This window comes from Lepisma saccharinum, chromosome 1 (genome assembly GCF_977018435.1).
Source record: "Lepisma saccharinum chromosome 1, izLepSacc3.1, whole genome shotgun sequence".
NCBI lineage: Eukaryota > Metazoa > Arthropoda > Insecta > Zygentoma > Lepismatidae > Lepisma > Lepisma saccharinum.
The window spans coordinates 47,783,171-47,801,615 of record NC_139229.1 but is presented as its reverse complement, the minus strand read 5'-3'; the positions used below and the strand labels follow the sequence as shown (position 1 = coordinate 47,801,615).

Below are 18,445 nucleotides of genomic sequence, written 5' to 3'. Positions count from 1 at the left end.
AAACCAAGGAATATTAATGTGAGAGCAAACAGTGAAAGAATCCAGCAAGTGGATAGCTTCAAGTACCTCGGATGGACTATAAGCAGTGACATGAGCTGCAACCAAGAAGTGAAAATGAGAATCGCAATAGCAAAAGAAGCTTTCAATAGAAGAAAAATGTTTTTTGTGGACCCATGGACATAGGTCTAAGGAAGAGATTAGTGAAATGTTTTGTGTGGAGTGTAGCACTATATGGTGCAGAAACCTGGACGTTGAGAAGAAATGAAGAGAAACGACTCGAAGCTTTTGAAATGTGGACATGGCGAAAAATGGAGCGTGTAAAATGGACGGACAAAGTAAGAAACGAAGCCGTACTGAAAAGAGTTGGTGAAAAAAGATCTATACTGGAGACCATCAAGAAGAGGAAAAGAAACTGGTTAGGGCACTGTCTAAGAAGAAACTGCCTGCTAAGAGATGCCTTGGAGGGAATGGTTGAAGGAAGAAAAGTCCGTGGAAGAAAGAGATATCAGCTTATGGATGATATTAAATTAACTGGGTCGTATGCTATTACGAAGCGTAAGGCAGAGAACAGGGAAAGCTGGAGATTGCAGTGAAAAACCTGCCAATTAGGCAGAAAACAATGAATGAATGAATGAATACACTGGCTGACAAAAAAAGTTAAGCACCCAGAAGGAGTGGTTGGACGTGAATGAAACTACATATGCTGAATGTCCATGTACCTTTATTGAACTGATTACAATATAGGCAGTTACAGGTGGAATGGTGGAGCCAGGTCAGTAAGGTGTCGCACCCCCTCTGGCCGCAATGCATGCCCTAATGCGGTTCGGAATAGTGTCAAACAGCCTTTGGATCCTCTCCTGAGGCACGTTCGTCCACAGGTGTTGCAGCTGTCCCTCCAGATCCCGCAGATTGGCACTAGGACGGAGTCCCCGTCCAATGTCATCCCACACGTGTTCAATGATGGAGAGGTCCGGGGATCGTCCTGACCTCAATATTGCTCTAGGCAGTCCATAGACACATGGGTTGTGTGTGGGCGTGCATTATCTTGTTGGAACACTGTCCCAGGGTGCTGTGCCATAAAGGGTAGAACGTGTTGACGCAGAATGTCTGTGACGTATCGCTCTGCCGTCAAAGTCTGCCGAAGCACTATTAGAGGTGACCTGAACGCACATCCAATGGCTCCCCACACCATGATGCCTGGGGTCACACCTGTGTGTCTCTCCACAATGTAGGCAGGATGTGCCCTCTGCCCTCGACGCTGCCACACCCGCACACGATGGTCATCGGAGGTCATGGAGAAGCGGGACTCATCACTGAACATGATGCGACGCCATTCGTCCTTTGTCCATGCCTCCCGAGCACGGCACCACACCAACCGCAGGCGTCGGTGTTGTGGTGTCAACGGCAACCGGCGCATGGGGCGGTAAGACCCGAATCCGGCGGATGCGACTCGTCGAGACTAGGGATGGCCAGATACGGATCCTGGCGGATCCGAAATCCGGATCCTAAAATTTTTCGGATCCGGAATTTTCAGATCCGGATCCTAAAATTTTTCGGATCCGGAATTTTCAGATCCGGATCCGGTACTTTCAGATCCGGACCTGGTACTTTCGGATCCGGATCCGTTTTGCCATCCAACCTGCGCTTCTTTGGAAAGTAAGAATGTGCTTATAGCATATTGTTACCTGCTAATATATATATATATATATAGTGTGTGTGTGTGTCCGCGTGGGCGATTTGTAATTAATTAATACACTTACAAGGAAGGTCTAAGTCTCCCCCTCCGATTTCCATGAAACTTGGCAGGTGTATAGAGGCCCTCCCCCTCAAATGTCAAGATGAGGAGAAATTGAAGTGGTGATCTGACCCCGAAACCACGTAAATATGGCATATGAAGAAACAGGGGGCATATGGCCTCTCTAATCACCTGTCAAATTTCATGGGAATCGGAGGGAGACACAGGGGTCAGATGATCCCCACGTCAATTTGTCCTCATCTTGACATTTGAGGCGGGTTTTGCCCCCTAAAACAGTTTTTTAGCCGAAACAAAAAAAACACGTATTTCTTCCTTTGGGCCCCTCTATACACCTGCCAAGTTTCATGGAAATCGGAGGGGGACACAGAAGTCAGATCCTCACTTCAATTTGTCCTCATCTTGACATTCGAGGGGGGGTTGCCCCCTAGAACAGATTTTTAGCCGAAACAAAAAAACACGTATTTCTTCATTTGGGCCCGTTTATACACACACCTGCCAAGTATCATGGAAAACGGAGGGGGACACAGGGGTCAGATCCTCACTTCAATTTGTCCTCATCTTGACATTTGAGGGGGTTTCCCCCCTAAAACCGTTTTTTAGCTGAAACAAAGAAACACATATTTCTTCCATTGGGTCCCACTATACACCTGCCAAGTTTCATGGAAATCGGAGGGACACAGGGGTCAGATCCTTACTTCAATTTGTCCTCATCTTGACATTTGAGGGAGGTTTTGCCCCCTAAAACCGTTTTTAGCTGAAACAAAAAAACACGTATTTCTCCTTTGGGCCCCACTATACGCCTGCCAAGTTTAATGGAAATCGGAGGGGAACACTTAGATAACCTCCCTTGTTAGTCTTATACTTTGTAATTATCTAACACTGCATATATTATAATGTTTTATTTTAATTTGTAAAACTGTAATTCTAGAAAAATTGTATAATTTTTGTATAACATTTCTATCTTGTTATATGTGTTAAAGGTTTCATCCTGGAATGGAATGTCTCACATTTATGTGTGTTTTCATTTCCAATACATTCGAATGAATACATATTCGTTTCAATGGCATTTACAAAATGATCTCTGACATTTTATGTTAAACAAGTAAGATTATTTTTGTGAACGAGTGTGTTAGCCGATGCGTAGCAAAGTATTTTAGGAACAAAACTTGAAAAAAATTCTTGTAGGACTAACTAATGAAAAATTTCTTTGTAATCGAAGCTCATAATACCTTTTAAGATGTGGTAATATTATAATGGGATTGAGATACGAAACTTTCGGACCCAGATCCAAATCCGGAATTTTCGGACCCGGATCCGTTCGGATCCGGAACTCTCGGATCCGGATCCAGATCCGGAACTCTCGGATTCGGATCCGGATCCAGATCCGGAACTTTCAGATCCGGATTAGGATCCGTAACTTTTGGATCCGGATCCGTTTGGCCATCCCGGGAACTCACAGGATGTTGCACAGTGTCCAGTACATGTTCTCGGATGACGGGTGCCGAAGTTGTGGGATCCCGCACTGCTTGGAGCGCCATACGACGGTCCTCCCTCGGGGTGGTGTTTCTTGGTCGACCTGAACCTGCACGACGTGCATGGGTGCCCTCATGTACCCATTGATTCCAACATCGGGCCACTGTGACATCTGAATGGCCCACATGCCTGGCAATTGCCCGATACGACCGACCCGCCTCATGCAGTCCCACAATGCGGCCTCTGTCCAATGCTGTCAATTGCTGGATCGGCTGTCTAACGCGTCTGCGAGGCATCGCCGGTGCTTCGTTTTCCTCACTGAACTTCGTGCTGCAGTGTCTGACTCACAGCAGGTGACTGGTCCCACCTTATCAGCAACAGGAGGTGACGTAACAAATGCCCTCTGGCGGACGTTCTACACATTACAGATCCTTGTTCATCTAATCATTTACTCACACATCAATGGTATGCATGTATACCGAAATGGGGTAATCTTCGACAACTCCTTCTGGGTGCTTCACTTTTTTTGTTAGCCAGTGTAGATTACATTGAAAATTTTAAATTGTCAATAGTTTTCATTTGCATCCTCGACAAGTTATTGTTTTTTGATGAGATGTTGAAAATGATTTTTGTTAATGAGAAATGATATTTTCTTTTACAAAACACCTCCTTTAACAGGTGCGAGTGTACAGTAATTGTAACATGTAACATACTAACATTTGTTAAAGTAGAATGTTCAATAAAAGCAATGAGATCTCCAATGACTTTTCTTACTGTATTATTAGCATTTTACCAACTAGGACAACGTTTACAAACAATGAAGTCAATGGCGGCTTAATCACACATTCGCAATTATCTCGAAAACGGCTCGTTTGCGGACCCATGTTTACTGAGACTTTTTTGCTTCTATTATCGTGTACTTTCAACGGTGTCAGTTTGCGCCATTACTTATGATACACCCTGTATACATAGCATTGTAATATATTTTTACGTTTAAAAATGTTATTTTAACATAAGTTTGTTGCATAAACTTTCTTAACATTTGAAGATAGTTACGTGAGTGCATCTCTTTTACTTTCCATCATATTGAGGAACAATTTCCGTTTTATAGTTGATCTACCATACCTTAATGTTCTAATTCTTCACTATGATATATGTAACGACCCTGCGTGGTCATCACATGTAGCTATCCTGCGTGATAGCCATATTCTTTCATATATAATTATTAATGCTTGAGAAATGCCCTGCGAGGCTTACGCTTTTGATTTATCTTTTATCTAATTTTGAGTGCATTGTTGTTAAGCATGAAACATATATTGTTGTGGCACACGAGTTTTGGTTAAAGAAAGCATGCTAAATGCCCTGCGTGGTTTACGCATTCAGTTATCTTTTGTGCAGTAATTGTTGTTTAATTTGTAACTTGCATTGTTGAATCTCGTTATCTTGTAATTTCTTTAATGTAAAGTGTTCAGTTTAGCACACAAGTGTTAAGTTTATATCGTCACATGCTAGTGGTTTTTACAATGCTAAACTTGATATTTTATAACGCACGAGTTGCATCTCGTGAATTGAAGGGAGTTTGCAACGCTGCAGCCGGCTTAGTTCCGATCTTCTCCACCCGCCTCAGTGCTGCCACCAAACAGTATATAAACAAAGCAGCGAGGCCCGGAGCTCAGTCGACTGCCAGATGCCGACTGCGAAAGACCTGGTTCCCAGATCTAGTCTGGAAGTTTCCCCTACCAGGATCCAATAGCTTCCTTGAGAAGGAAGGAGGAGAATAAAAAAAAAGCAGTTTTCCTACCTACCTGGTCTGCCCCATAAGAGCTTGATGTGCTACCCTTGGGTCGTGGCGGCCCAAGCCCAAGTCTCCTGGGTGCTTCCAGACCTACCCTTTGTACCTTGCCGTCTCTTGCTACTGACTGGACATGCCAAGGGACCGAACCGTTCCCTTGTCGTAGCTGGATTGACTTTGCGGCGTCCTTTCACACCAACACCTTTGTGAAACCGCGGGCCCCTTGGCCCGTCCCTCGCTATTGACGCTTTCGCATGTTGTCCCCAGACGGCGTGTCACGTGATGGCTACCCAGGTTCCTATTGGTTACCTGTACTAGTTGGTTCCCCCCCTAAATTAGATAAACATACTAATACTGCCCAGGTACCTCACTGAGGAGGATTTAAGAGCGTATGTGCTAAACTGGTTATTTACATGCGTGTATAAATATAAATAAACGTTTACAAGTTGACCTTTGACCTTTCCATACTAAACCCCGCAAGCCCTGAGATACTTTGAGTCCATGTCTTCGGCTGGCTACAAGCTAGCATATATGGGTACACTTTTGCACCGCTCCGTGGTGTAGTGTGCAGTGCTCCGGCGCGCGGACGTTGCATATATCAGTTTTAAATCAAAAGCACAGTTTTATCAGTTACACTTTCAATATTAAATATGAATAAAGCACTATTTTTGTCTTCTTATTATAGACATATGTCTCGTAGTCTACATTTCTGCACAGATACTACATAATTTCTTGAAGTAGGTTCTCGATTATCCACATGTTGCAGACTTAACACTGAAGTGCCGTTTTCACATTTGCAGTCGAATCCCAAAAGAACATGCCTGGGGAGGAATTACCAAAGCGATTTCAAACTTTTGTTATTTGGTAAATCGCTGTGATGATGTTTAAACTATTTTTTTTACCTTTATTAAAACCCTTGCTTTTTTATGCAAGCAGATTCAAGATAACATTCCGGGTTGGTCCGTCAATTTCATTGTTCTTGCCAAGAATCTAACCATTCGATAGTGGTTGATTGGTTGAAACTACAAGGATTACACATAAAGGGTGGCGCAAAAGTTATCATCATATTTAAACTTACCTTTATTTTGACATCTTGTTGTTTATATCAGTAGTGTTTTGTCAGTTAAATAGAAGATACTCACGAAATGTATTGTGTGCAAAAATGATTAAGTATACCCCACAAGAACGTGGAAAAATTGTGACAATTTTGCGTGACACTTTTCCGGGTAGAGTTAATATTCCGTTTTGGTGATTGGCCATGGCTGGGCAGGTCCCCCGATTTGACCGCTCCAGATTTTCTTCCTTTGGGGATATTTGAAGTCATTGGTTTATGTGAATAAGCCAGAGACGTTAAAGCAACTAAAGGACAATATTCAGCATGAAATTGAAAACATTTCCCCGCAGATTTCCAACACCATGGAAAACGCAATAAAAAGACCCCAAATTTGCATCAATTCGAATGCTGGTCATTTATTGGATGTTATATTTAAAAATTGAGGACATAAAACTTACAAGTATTAATAAAAGTTTAACAGAAAAAACCTACTTTTTAAAATTTAAAACTTAAGCTTTAGGCTAAGAAAATCAGGCGATGACTTTTGCACCAACTTGTACAAGGATGTGTAATATCATCACTAGAAAGAATATCATGTGCTGGTGTAGTGATATACCCTATTTGTTACATTGATCGATCGGTCCGTTTTCTTGTTACCGGGAAAGAAAATTGACAGCACACGGCATTAGAATGACATTTCCGTAACCAAGAAAAGATGGCCTGATTAGTACCCATGGAGGATATTGGGAATACTTAGTAAATGGACCTCCAACTTTCGTTTTCTTTTTATTTTCGTGGCTGTTCATTAGATTAGGCCTCTTGTCCTATAAAAGTCGATTCGTGTGGGAAAATGCAATATTAATTTCGAAAACTAACGTAAGATTCTGCAATAGGAAATCAATTTGAAGATGGTCCGTCCTAGGTATCGAAACGCAGAGAACTTTCCAAATATCAAGCAATGAAGAGATACTCCAACATTTATCCCAAGAAACATCTGATTTGTGTCCGAAGTAGCATTACAAGTCGAATAAATGAACCGGAATGGCACACGAGGGTAACGTTTTGAGGAGGTTAGAACTAAAAATTGATAGCTGCCCAACTGAGAATTCTCGAGAACCTTATCATGAATATGCAATACTTTCGAAAGCACAAACTTTTTGAAATGAGCGGTCCATTAATTTCCAATGACCACCACATGTTAAATTTTAGTGGCATTTCCCCATTTAATTACAGATTTCAAATACCCGTCCACAGGCCACCTGCAATAATAAATCCACATTATTCTGTTCTGAACATGCCTCAATCAGTCTGTTAATATTTCTGGGGATTTACACAAGGTACATGGCAATTTATTTGTTACATACAAATTAGTAATTAATGGAACGTAATATTGTATTTTTTTTAAAAAAATACTCATCTATATGCAATGTGATATTCACGGCTCGAAAAATCCCGGCCACCAGGTCGCCATGGCGACTAAAAATTTCAGCCTGGCGAATGTGATCTTTTGCTGTAATATGTACGAAATATTGATGATTCTAAGTTCAAATTGCAGTACAGCATAAGTTAGCAAGGATTTTTTTAAAAAAAATCAGTGTTGTGAACATTCCAGAGAGTCAGTAATAATTTCTTACTCTTTGTCCCCCCAAAACCCCATTTAGTGTTCTCGAATGATTTAGCAATGTTTTGAATACTGTGATGCTCAGCTTCTTATACAGTGTTTCAAAAGTTGCACAGCCCAAATTTTGAAAATATATCATGAAAACCGTAAGAGATATTTACACCGGGTTTTCTGCATTATAAAGTCTCATCCATTGAGATATTTTTCAATGCTTAAAATTATCAGTTTTCTCCATACAGAAAACTTAGATAAATTCATAACTGGCGGAAGGCAGCGTTAAAATTTTTCCAAAAATACACTTTTGAATGAGAAAAATACGTAAGAAATTATCGAAGGGTCATAATTAGATGTCTGATGACTGATGCCATGTTAATCTGCCATTTGCGACCAATATTGGTCATGTGCAACATTTGATGGATTTGTTATTGACGATTTTATAGTTTGAGTGAAAAAGTGCCATTTTTGGGACATATATGGCAATGCTAGCAGGTCGAAATATTGTCAACAGACGCACGGCAGATGTGCCTAAGTATTGGTTATACATTTACGTGAAAAATCATAAACCAAGATTTTGTGCTGGAATCGGACTGTTGAGAGAATCCTAGTCTGCCTCTGGTTACACTGAATTCTTTTCGCTCACTTTCGACGCTACTATGCCTGTTCTTTTAATTGATTCAGCATGGCGTATTCTTTGGAGCAGCGCGTGTGCATTGCTGAAGAGTATTTTACTACTCATTCTTACACTCATGTGCAAGAGGTTTTGCAAGAAAAATCCCTTGCTTCTGCTGTACCTCACAAAGCAACAGTTTTACGACTAGTCAAACACCAACAAATGATCCCACAAATTGTTAAGAGTTGGTATTATTATTGAAGATTAGGCACACACAGTAGATGTACTACGTAGAAATTTTCAGCGAAAAATGCAGGCTCGACCAGGACTCAAACCTGGGTCTCTGGCATACCGTACGATTTCTCTAACCACTGAGCTACTTTTTTTTCTTTCTTTTTAAAAGGAATATCCCCATTCGGCAGTATCCCCCATCATTCACACATTTTTCACAATCTTTCACACATGTCAAGTTTCACTGTATTTTTATTTATTTATTTATTTATTTATTGCGTCTTGTTTATCATGGCGAAGTTAAGGCTTTGTAGCCTTTTCTACCACTTAACCATGTTTACAACAACATTTAAACCATTACATAGAAAGGTAAATTTTAAAATATAAAAAGAGAAATATAAAATTACAAAGAAAAAATTACAGAAAAAAATGATAAGAAAAAAAATGCATACGGGAATAAAATCCTAACCTATACACACGAACATACAACAAAACACACACATACACACACACACACACAATCAGATATTCATGACAGTAGTCAGGGATTTGAAATATTAAGGTGAATAAGGATTTTCAGTGTTGTTCTGCGCTTAACTGTATGCAATTTATCACTAAAATATAATGTGCTAACTATTTGTGCCCAATAAAATATGTTTTAATTGCGTCTTAAAGACATATACTGAAGATGAGTTTCGGATTTCGAGGGGCAGTGAGTTCCAAAGACGAGAAGTAGAAACGGTGAAAGATTTTGAATAAAAATTTGAGTTATGAAGGGGGATGAGTAGTTGAGTTCTCCCTCGCGATCTGGTGTCAAGGCTGTGTGATTCGGAAAGCATTGAGAATCTGCTCGAGAGATAAGCCGGTTCCTTTGAACTGATTGCCCTATAGAGAAGGGTGAGGTTGTGTACCTTTCGCCGATCAATTAATTTGAGCCAATTTAGCTTTGTAAAGAAAACGGATAAATGGTCCCTATATTTCAGATCGAAAATAAAGCGGACGCAGGTGTTTTGTACTCGTTGAAGACGTTGAGCGAGATCATCTGGTAATTCGGAATAGACAGAATCGCAGTAATCGAAGTGTGGAAAAACAAGTGCTTGCACCAGCTTGATTTTAATGCTAACGGGTAGAAAATGTTTAAGCCGAACAAGAGCGTGTAATGCAGCGAAGGCTCTTTTACTAGTTAAATTTACGTGATCTGACCATGAGAGATGCTGATTAAACATTACGCCCAGATTTTTGGCTGTTTTACTTAATTTAATAGCTTTCCCTAAGACCATTATGGGCGGGAGGGAAGAAATTTCAAATGCTGAAAGCATTTTTTGTGAACCTATAATAATAGTTTGGGTTTTCGAAGGATTAATTAGTAGCCCATGATTAGCTGACCAAGTACTGATTTTGTTCAGATCATAATTTATATCGCGAATTGAATTTTCAATATTCTTTGGAGGAAATGACAAATACAGCTGAACATCATCTGCATAGATGTGATATTTACAGTGTTTTAGTGCGTCAGGAATATGGTTAATGTACAGAGAGAAGAGGAGTGGACCGAGGACGGTTCCCTGGGGGACACCGGCGCTGATTGATCGCCACGACGATTTCTCACCAGAGTTGAAGACGCATTGTTGGCGTTCATTAATATACGAACGGAACCAAGCTACGGTTGGGTCAGAGAAGTTGTACAGGAAGGATAGCTTGGATAGCAGGATGTCGTGGTCAATAGTCTGAAAAGCTTTACTAAAGTCCAGAAGTACAAGAATAGTTACTTCTTTAATGTCCATGGCGTGTCTTATGTCGTCCGTCACGTTGATGAGCGCCGTGCAGGTGCTATGGTTGCGCCGGAATCCCGATTGGAGGGGATTCATTAGATTGTTTCGTGATAAGAAATTACGCGTTTGGTTACTGACAACGTGTTCGAGAGCTTTGGACAGAGCCGGAAGAATACTTATCGGCCGGTGGTCGCCGAGGCTGAGAACTTTGTTTGTTTTCGGCAGAGGGCGAACCTTAGCCAGTTTCCAAATCGACGGGAATATGCCGAAGGACAGGGAGAAATTAAAAATGCCTGTTATAGGAACGAGAACGTACGGGAGAATTTTTTTAATCATTAGAACAGAGATTTCGTCTATTCCCACAGCAGTGGATTTTATTTTATTGAGAGCTGACTGAACGTGTTCTGGCCGAATGGGCGAGAAGAAAAATTTTGGTGCGGTGCTGTGAACGGTGGTCGAAATCGTTCGTATTGTTTCTTCCCTTACATTATTGTCCAGTGTTTGAACTTCGCTGAAATATTCGTTCAACATTTCTATGGAGAAGTTTAATTGATCGTTCCTTTTTTGTTTACCAACCCCTAAAGTTTTCAGTTTTTTCCAAATAACATCCGACTTTTTCTCATAATTCAGAAGATCGTTCGCGAATCGACGCTTTGCTTTCCTGACCTCTTGGTTACAACGATTTCGTAATATTCTGAAACTTTCGAAACTGCCACTTGCCGACTGGCCGCGCTTTACGTCCCTTCGATGTTTGCCGTAGGCTCGATCCCTGGCTGCCATGAGCTGCCGCAGGTCGTCCGTCAACCACGGACAAGGGGGGCGAGAGACGCGTTTCTTTTTCACCGGGGCGTGCTTGTCGTACAACTGGAGAATGAAAGTGTTAAGGAGATTCACCTGTTGGTCGAGAGTGGGCAACGTGCTGATTACGTGCCATGGGAGAAGGGCGGCGTCGGCAGATAATTGCGCATCGTTTATGTTTTTAATGTCTCTGTAACATACAAGTTTGGCTTTGTACTTGGGAACGCGCAGCTCATAAGATAAAAATATCATGTCATGGTAAGAGATTCCGGGTACTGGGGTTTGTCCGTGACTTACTACGCGTGATGGGCTGGAAACAAGAATTAAGTCGATCCACGATTCAGAGGTTGGAGTGTGGTGAGTTGGGTCGAGAGGACAGATGGAAAGGTTCAGAGCAGACACCGTGTCCCGGAACGACGTGACTTCTTTCTTTGTGCAGCAGAGATCGATATTAAAGTCCCCCAAAATTATCGAATGTTCATAGTTGGGCAAGAAATTCCCGATTTCATTTTCGAAGGTGACGAGGGAAGTGCAAGGAGGTCGGTACACTACGGACAAAAGAACCTTTTGTTGTCTTACGGTGACTTCGAGAATGAGGAATTCGGAAGAATAGTTATATTCTCCGTGAGATTCTCCTATTACTTTTGCGTTAATGTCTTCCCTTAGATATATTGCTACTCCCCCGCCCCTTTTTCCGATCCTGTCTCTCCTAAAGAGTTTAAATCCCGCCACATGCACCAGATCGCTCGAGAGGGACTCTTGCAGCCACGTTTCGGAGACTAAAAGAGCATCGATATGCTCGAGCGTGGAAAATATATTTTGGATCTCGAGGAAATGTTTGAGGGCGCTCTGGGCATTTATGTGCGCTACATTGAGGTTGCCGGCGGCGAAAGTTGACCTGGGTTTGGGAAAAAAGTTTACAATCGTCTGCCGTGAAGGGGGTGGGGAGGGGTCGGTCACACTTCCTGGGGAGAGGGACAAGTCTCCGAGTTCCGCAAATGGGCTGGATGGGGGCGTTGCCAAATTTACAGTGACCAAATTACCGGTTCCAGCCATCGCAGAGAGTTGAATTTCAATTTGTTGGATGATCGGGAAAGGCATGCTATGTAAGGAATTATAAGTCTACTTACCAAGGCGGCAGAAGAGATGATGTTTGCAGAACACTGAAAACCCTTTGCAACACACTTAAGCACACACACACGCAGATAAACATATACACTAACACGGAAACACAAAAAAGAATAACAAATATATGTAGAAAAGAAACTTGCACAATGTATGTACAACACAGTTTTAAAATAGTCGCTGAGCTTTTTTATGTCCATGTCTCAGGGTGTCCTTTCCCCTCCACGTTCACTCGATTTTTTGCAAGTCCTCCATCGTCGTGACCGATATCTTATGCCCGTTGCTACGAAGTATAATGATCCTTCCATCCTGGGTCCAGACGTTCCTGGGGCCGTGTTGGTCCTTAGCCCTCTGCAGCACCTGATGTCGAGCGGCCGTCAGGGATTCTGTCAGAAGGAATCTTGATCCCTTCAGAGCTTTCTTTCTCTTCCATATAGAATCTCTCGTACGGTAACTGCAGAGGCGGAAGATGATGGGCCTCTTCCCGGACTTCACTGCGTCCGCCACTGTTCTCCTCTGGGGACCGATGCGGTGGGAACGTTCAATGTCATCGATGCTGATGTCCTGCATATTCAGGTTCTTCCGGATCACTTGAAGAACGAGCTCGTCCGTGTTCTCGCCGGTCGTTTCCGGAATGCCGTGCAGCAGGAGACAGTTTCTCCTGGAGTACATCTCCAGATCGTCGATCTTCCGGGCGTTCTCGTTCGAAGATCTCTTGAGAGCCTCGATGTCCAACTTTACGGATTTCAGCGTTTCTGCGGCCTCCTTTTTGAAATCCAGGAAGGCCGCGCTCAGATCTTGCAACGCCGGCTGGACTCCGGTGTCGGCGCTACCAAGGGGTGTCTGCTGTCCGGCGATGTCCCGCAGGCGGTTCTCAAACTCCCGAAGTCGCTCCTCCACGCTTTCCACACGGTTAGACACCACATTCAACGAGGGCTTCGGCTTTGTCATGGTAAAAATGCCGTAAAAAGTATATTCATATGATGTTTACGTCACCACTAAGAGGCTTGTCGTGAACACTGACAATGCTGGTACTTGATTATATGGAAAATGGACTTTGATCGTTAAATGTACCAGCCTAGTGGAAGGAAAGATATGGGAGCTCTCGCTATCCTTGCATCGTGCTGTCCGCCATATTGGGAACTTCACATTGGTTCTCATTATTCGTACAAACACAAACATCCAAGCCCGAGCGGGATTCGAACCTGGGAACCCTAACATTGCAGCGCGATGAGCTAACCACTCTTAAGGAAATACCCCCTACACGGAGGTATCCCCCACCATTCACTCTTTTTCTCACTTTTACACTTTTCAATTCTTCCATTTTCTTTGTTTCTTATCAACTGGACGAACACAAATACCCATGCCTTACCCGGGACTCGAACCCAGAACCCCTGGCGTTGTAGCGCGCTCTGCTAACCACTTCGCCACGGAGGTCGACATCACTCAGCCACTACTGAGCCGGCCTGGCCTCGCCTGATTTCTCGCTGTCGTTGTTTTACCTGTGTGGAATCTTCTCTGCCAGTGCTACCGCAACGGGATCTGTTGCCTTTTAAACACAGTAGACTTCGATATTGCCTGGTTCCTCCCAGCGTAGAGATGTTAATGCATTTTTCGCTGAAAATTTCTACGTTGGTATATATTGTTGTAAATCAATTCTCATATGATTTCAGCAAATTAACAATATTTTTTTAAAATAATGTAATTGCTTTTATTTGGATACATGCTAATATAAATTTATTAACCCAGTGATAGCATACATGATTAGTTTAGTACAGAAAACCTGGTGTAAATACCTTTTACGGTTTTCATGATATACCTTTTCAATGTTTGGCTTGTGCGACTTTTGAAACACTCTGTAGTATGCACAATTGCTAGTAGGTAGTTTCCTGGCGCCTGATTTTCAGAGCTGGCGCCTAGCTTTGAAGAATTTTTTTCGAGCACTGGTGATAGTAATGATTAATCTTATATTAATAATATTAACAGAAACAGCAACGCCTGTATTACTATATTATTTGAGCATCAAGTTTGAGTTGACTCCTGCTGCGGATAGTTCACCCCACCACTGCTGCGTTGCAGTGAAAAAGTACTGAATATTGGATCAAGAACCACAGATTTCATATCCAGATAACTGCAGTTTCTGTCTCGGGTTTGGAAACAAAGAAATTTATGGAGGTCTACGATTTCAGGAGTTCAGTGACCGTTCCTTAGTTTATTCTACAGGAAAAAACTTGCTATCTCTTATTTTGTATGCTTTGCTGCGTGCAATATTTTATCGACAAATTCCATCCCGAGTTGAAAAAGATAGCTCCTGCTAAAGAATGTCTGTCTAAGAACGGAAATACAATCGTGAGTTGAAATTCCAGGTACTGAAGAAAGAGAAAGTTGGTTACACACAAGAAGGTTATGTAAAAAATCACATTCTCTTTCAACTTCACAGCTTCCATTCGGAAGCATAAGTGAAGTGGTAGTGTTGTGAGAGATATTACACAATCAACATGTGTGGGTTTTAACACGATAGTCTTAGTATTATGTTCCTAGAATAAAAATACTTGAATTTCAAATGAAAAAAAGTCGACCTCCTTGGAGGAGTGGTTAGCACAGCGCGCTACGATGTCAGGGGTGCTGGGTTCTAAATCTGACCTGGACGTGAGTGTTCTTTGTGAGCGTCCCTTCATCAATTTCATCATATCATCACTCATTCTCATCTTCGCGATTAACCAAAAGTGGTAGAAAAGCAAAGTAAACAAAATCAATTAATCACTGAACAAACTTCATTCATGCAGCAAAATGGTTTTAGCTTCATTTTTGTCTCCGTGTCGAATATTGAGTGGGCACCGATCGAAAATATTATGGCTTCCAAGGCCCCTTCAAAAATTTAGAAGATTTCTTTGATACTATTTTTTCATTGGAGATTAAATTATGCTTCGTTCTTTCCACAGTTCATTTGGTACGATTTCCATCCGATCGTACTTATCCACTGCGTGAGTCTCCATTACACATGGAAGCTTTAGATAACATGTTCCGAATGTATTCTGAGAAATTCAGCCTGACATATCATATGGTAATTGTGAGAATGTACTCCATTCAGAGAGAAGCTTGTTGCCAATTTGATTCTTGATTTTGATACTGAACTGGTTCGCGTCACGTGCCTAATCCACCACAAACCTCCGTTTGAACGCTGTGAAATGGATTGAGAATCTGCTCAACAAGAATTCATCTCCATGAGTAATTTTCAAACCGCCAGGATGAAGGAACTCCATGACTCAGTGGTGAAAATTATACCACAGGTTGCGATTACAAAATATGACTTGACATGCCATTCTAATACCCTGTCATCCCTCTGACGCAAAAGACGTGGTCCCTTGTGGAGAGAAAGATGGAATTTTGGATTAAAAATGTTATTGTGTGATCGGTCCCTCGATTATAATTGATTGATTGGATTTATTTTACTGCGCTTTTCTGCCACTTTTGGCTAATCGCGAAGAGGAAGTTGAATTGTGATAAGATAATATGGATGAAAGGTCAATCATGAACACGCATAGTCAGAACACAAAGCAGCTTTTATTCCCGCACTTGAGATCTCATGTATATCCAGGACAGGACGTTCTCTGGATATCCGGGACGGGACATTCCCTGGACATCCTATGGATCTGATCTGGTCATTTGTGATATCCTATTGATATCCCTTGGAGGTTTGTGAAAATAATAATAATAATAAAATTGTCGTTATTAGAGCGGCTTGTTTTGGCCTCGAGTGAAGCTCTCACAACAGACCCTTGTCTGGGTGATTACTACAAAGTTAAAAATGGAATATATGAACATATCCTGATTACATGTATAATGGATGAACATTGAATACAAAAATACAAATTGAATAAAAATAAGAAAGAAAAAGGATTATATGTATAAACTAATGGACATAGATATGTAATGTTCGTCGCTTTCATCTTTAGTAGGTATATACATATACACGTATAAATGCAGCTGGAACAATGAATGAAACAGCAAAGTAATAATAATAATAAATCGAAAAGACAAAACAAAAATTATGAAATTTAGAATGCTAATAGTTAGAACAAGTTACATGAACATAGTTGCCAATTAGTACAATTGATATATATATATTTATAACTGAAAAGTTGCTCGTAATTATGTGCTTAGCTGCCTTGCTAGTAGATGATTTTTTAGTTTCTTATTAAACTTCAAATGACGCTGGATGGATGATAGAGAGGTTGGAAGGGAATTCCATTCTTTGGTTGCAGATACGGTGTACGATCTTCCGTAGGTTGTTGTATTATGATTTGGTACCCACAATAAGTTTTTCGCCGTGTTACGTGCTGATGCCTGTTTGAATATGTGTTCAGTTTTTCTAAAACATATCCAGGCTGCTTGCTGTTTAGTACTTTATGTGTTAAAGTAAGTAACTGATATTTCGCGAAATTCTTTGTATTAAGCCAATTCAAACTGTGTAAGTATTTTGAAATGTGGTCTCTGTTTTTGAGATTGTAAATGAATCTCATTTATGCGTTCTGTAGTTTTTGTAGCTTATTAGTAGAGAACGGATTTTAAGGAGTAGCATCTTTCCAAAAACATACTGTTTTCATACTGATCGTTTGAGATATGTATTTTAGGACATGAAATCAAGTAAAATGAACACACTTTGTTGCACCTTTTAATAAAATTAGCGCATTTTCCCCTTTTTATCCCCTCTTTGATGCTTCAGCATCTTTTTCCTTCCTTTTCTTTCATGTTTTGTTAAAAAATTGGACAGAAAAATAAATGATTTTGACTCTTCTTGAGCAGCTACATAAAATCCCATAATTTCATTGTGTAGAGCAGAACGAGAGCTATACAATGATATTCCAGCATCAATAGTTCCCAAGATAATATAGCAAATCCCACGAGAGAAAACATGAACTTCAACAAAACATATTCAGCAGAACCACAGTTCTCTATGCGGTCCGCCCGCATTATATACAGAATGCGCAAAAAAAGAGAGCATTAAATAAAGACATTTTATCAGCACATTTTTTTTTTCCACCTGTTTGAAAACATTTTCAGAACCTTTTCTTCCCTTATCCGACCATAATTTTGCACCTTAAAATCCTTTCCCTACGTATTAGATATGGAGATGTTTGGGGTCTGCATTGCATTATGATGGGAAAATTTTGCCGCCACAAATTAGTGAACCTCTAAGGTCCACGCCTGCTGCGCATAGGCCTAAATCTGGCCCTGAGGACAAAAGCATGTCGTTAAGTGACACAAACAGAATGGAGCTATTTTTGGACCCATAACGTTATATTGAACCCTGTCAATTGCATTCACTCAGGCTAATGGCTTACCTGGTCTCCCATTCCGGTGATTATCGGTCTGTTCCAATAGGCTGCCAAGCGAGCCACCGGCTCCAACGCGAAGGCGCATGCCGGGCCTATAAATGCAATGACGTCATCGTAGAAATGCATGTCCGCTGCCAATCCTGGAGCCTGGGCCCCAGAACACGAGGGGTAGCTGCAAATAGACAAGTTCAGATGTAAGTCAAAGCAAATTAAAATAACATCAACTTTATTTTAAAATTCTATAGTCTTAAATATTTTCACTCACATGTCTTCCTTGTTTTAGACTACTTTATGTCGCGAAAATAAAGATGACTAGTGAAATTATGAAATACACAAAGGAGTTAACAAAGTTAAAAAAAATATATGTTTCCCAAGGTCTGAAATTGGAACCTCTCTGCTTAGCGTGATACGCTAACCATGGACGATGAATTGCAGAGAATGTACTTTAAAGCCATCCGGTACAATGTTCTGACTGGTGGACCACAATTGAAATCTGCAACAGCATTAAACGTAAGATGAATAAGTCGAAACAAAGCAAGCGAAAAAATCTAACAAACACAAATAAATAGAGAAGAAAGGTGAAGAAGACACAATGAACAGGAATGGAGGACTGAAGATAAGCAAAGAATGGAAAAAGATGTTAGAAAGAGTGGAAAGGACAAGAGAGAAAGAGGAGAGAAGAAGGGAGAAGAATGAAGGAAAAAGAGCGTGAGATAAAGAGTCCAACTACATTATAGATGGAAGAAAATATGTTTAGCCTTTTAGGTGAAAGTACAGTTGACAAGGGAAAGCCACCTGCTAGAATGTTCCAGAACAACTTTCTAATAGTCTGGAGGGGAGTATTTTTGTGTATATATATCGTCCTGTTTTGTAC

At 41.1% G+C, this 18,445-nt stretch overlaps 1 protein-coding gene across 1 annotated transcript in view; it reads right to left on the bottom strand.

Moving 5' to 3' along the window:
• The window catches only part of LOC145991744 (atrial natriuretic peptide receptor 1), a 390,591-nt gene extending 372,998 nt beyond the window's left edge, over positions 1-17,593 (bottom strand). The window contains exon 1 of the mRNA XM_083127821.1: positions 17,578-17,593. Coding sequence (XP_082983947.1) covers positions 17,578-17,589 — 12 coding nt within the window. The 5' untranslated portion in view covers positions 17,590-17,593. The remainder of the gene's footprint in view (positions 1-17,577) is intronic.
• Between the last annotated feature and the right edge of the window lie 852 nt (positions 17,594-18,445).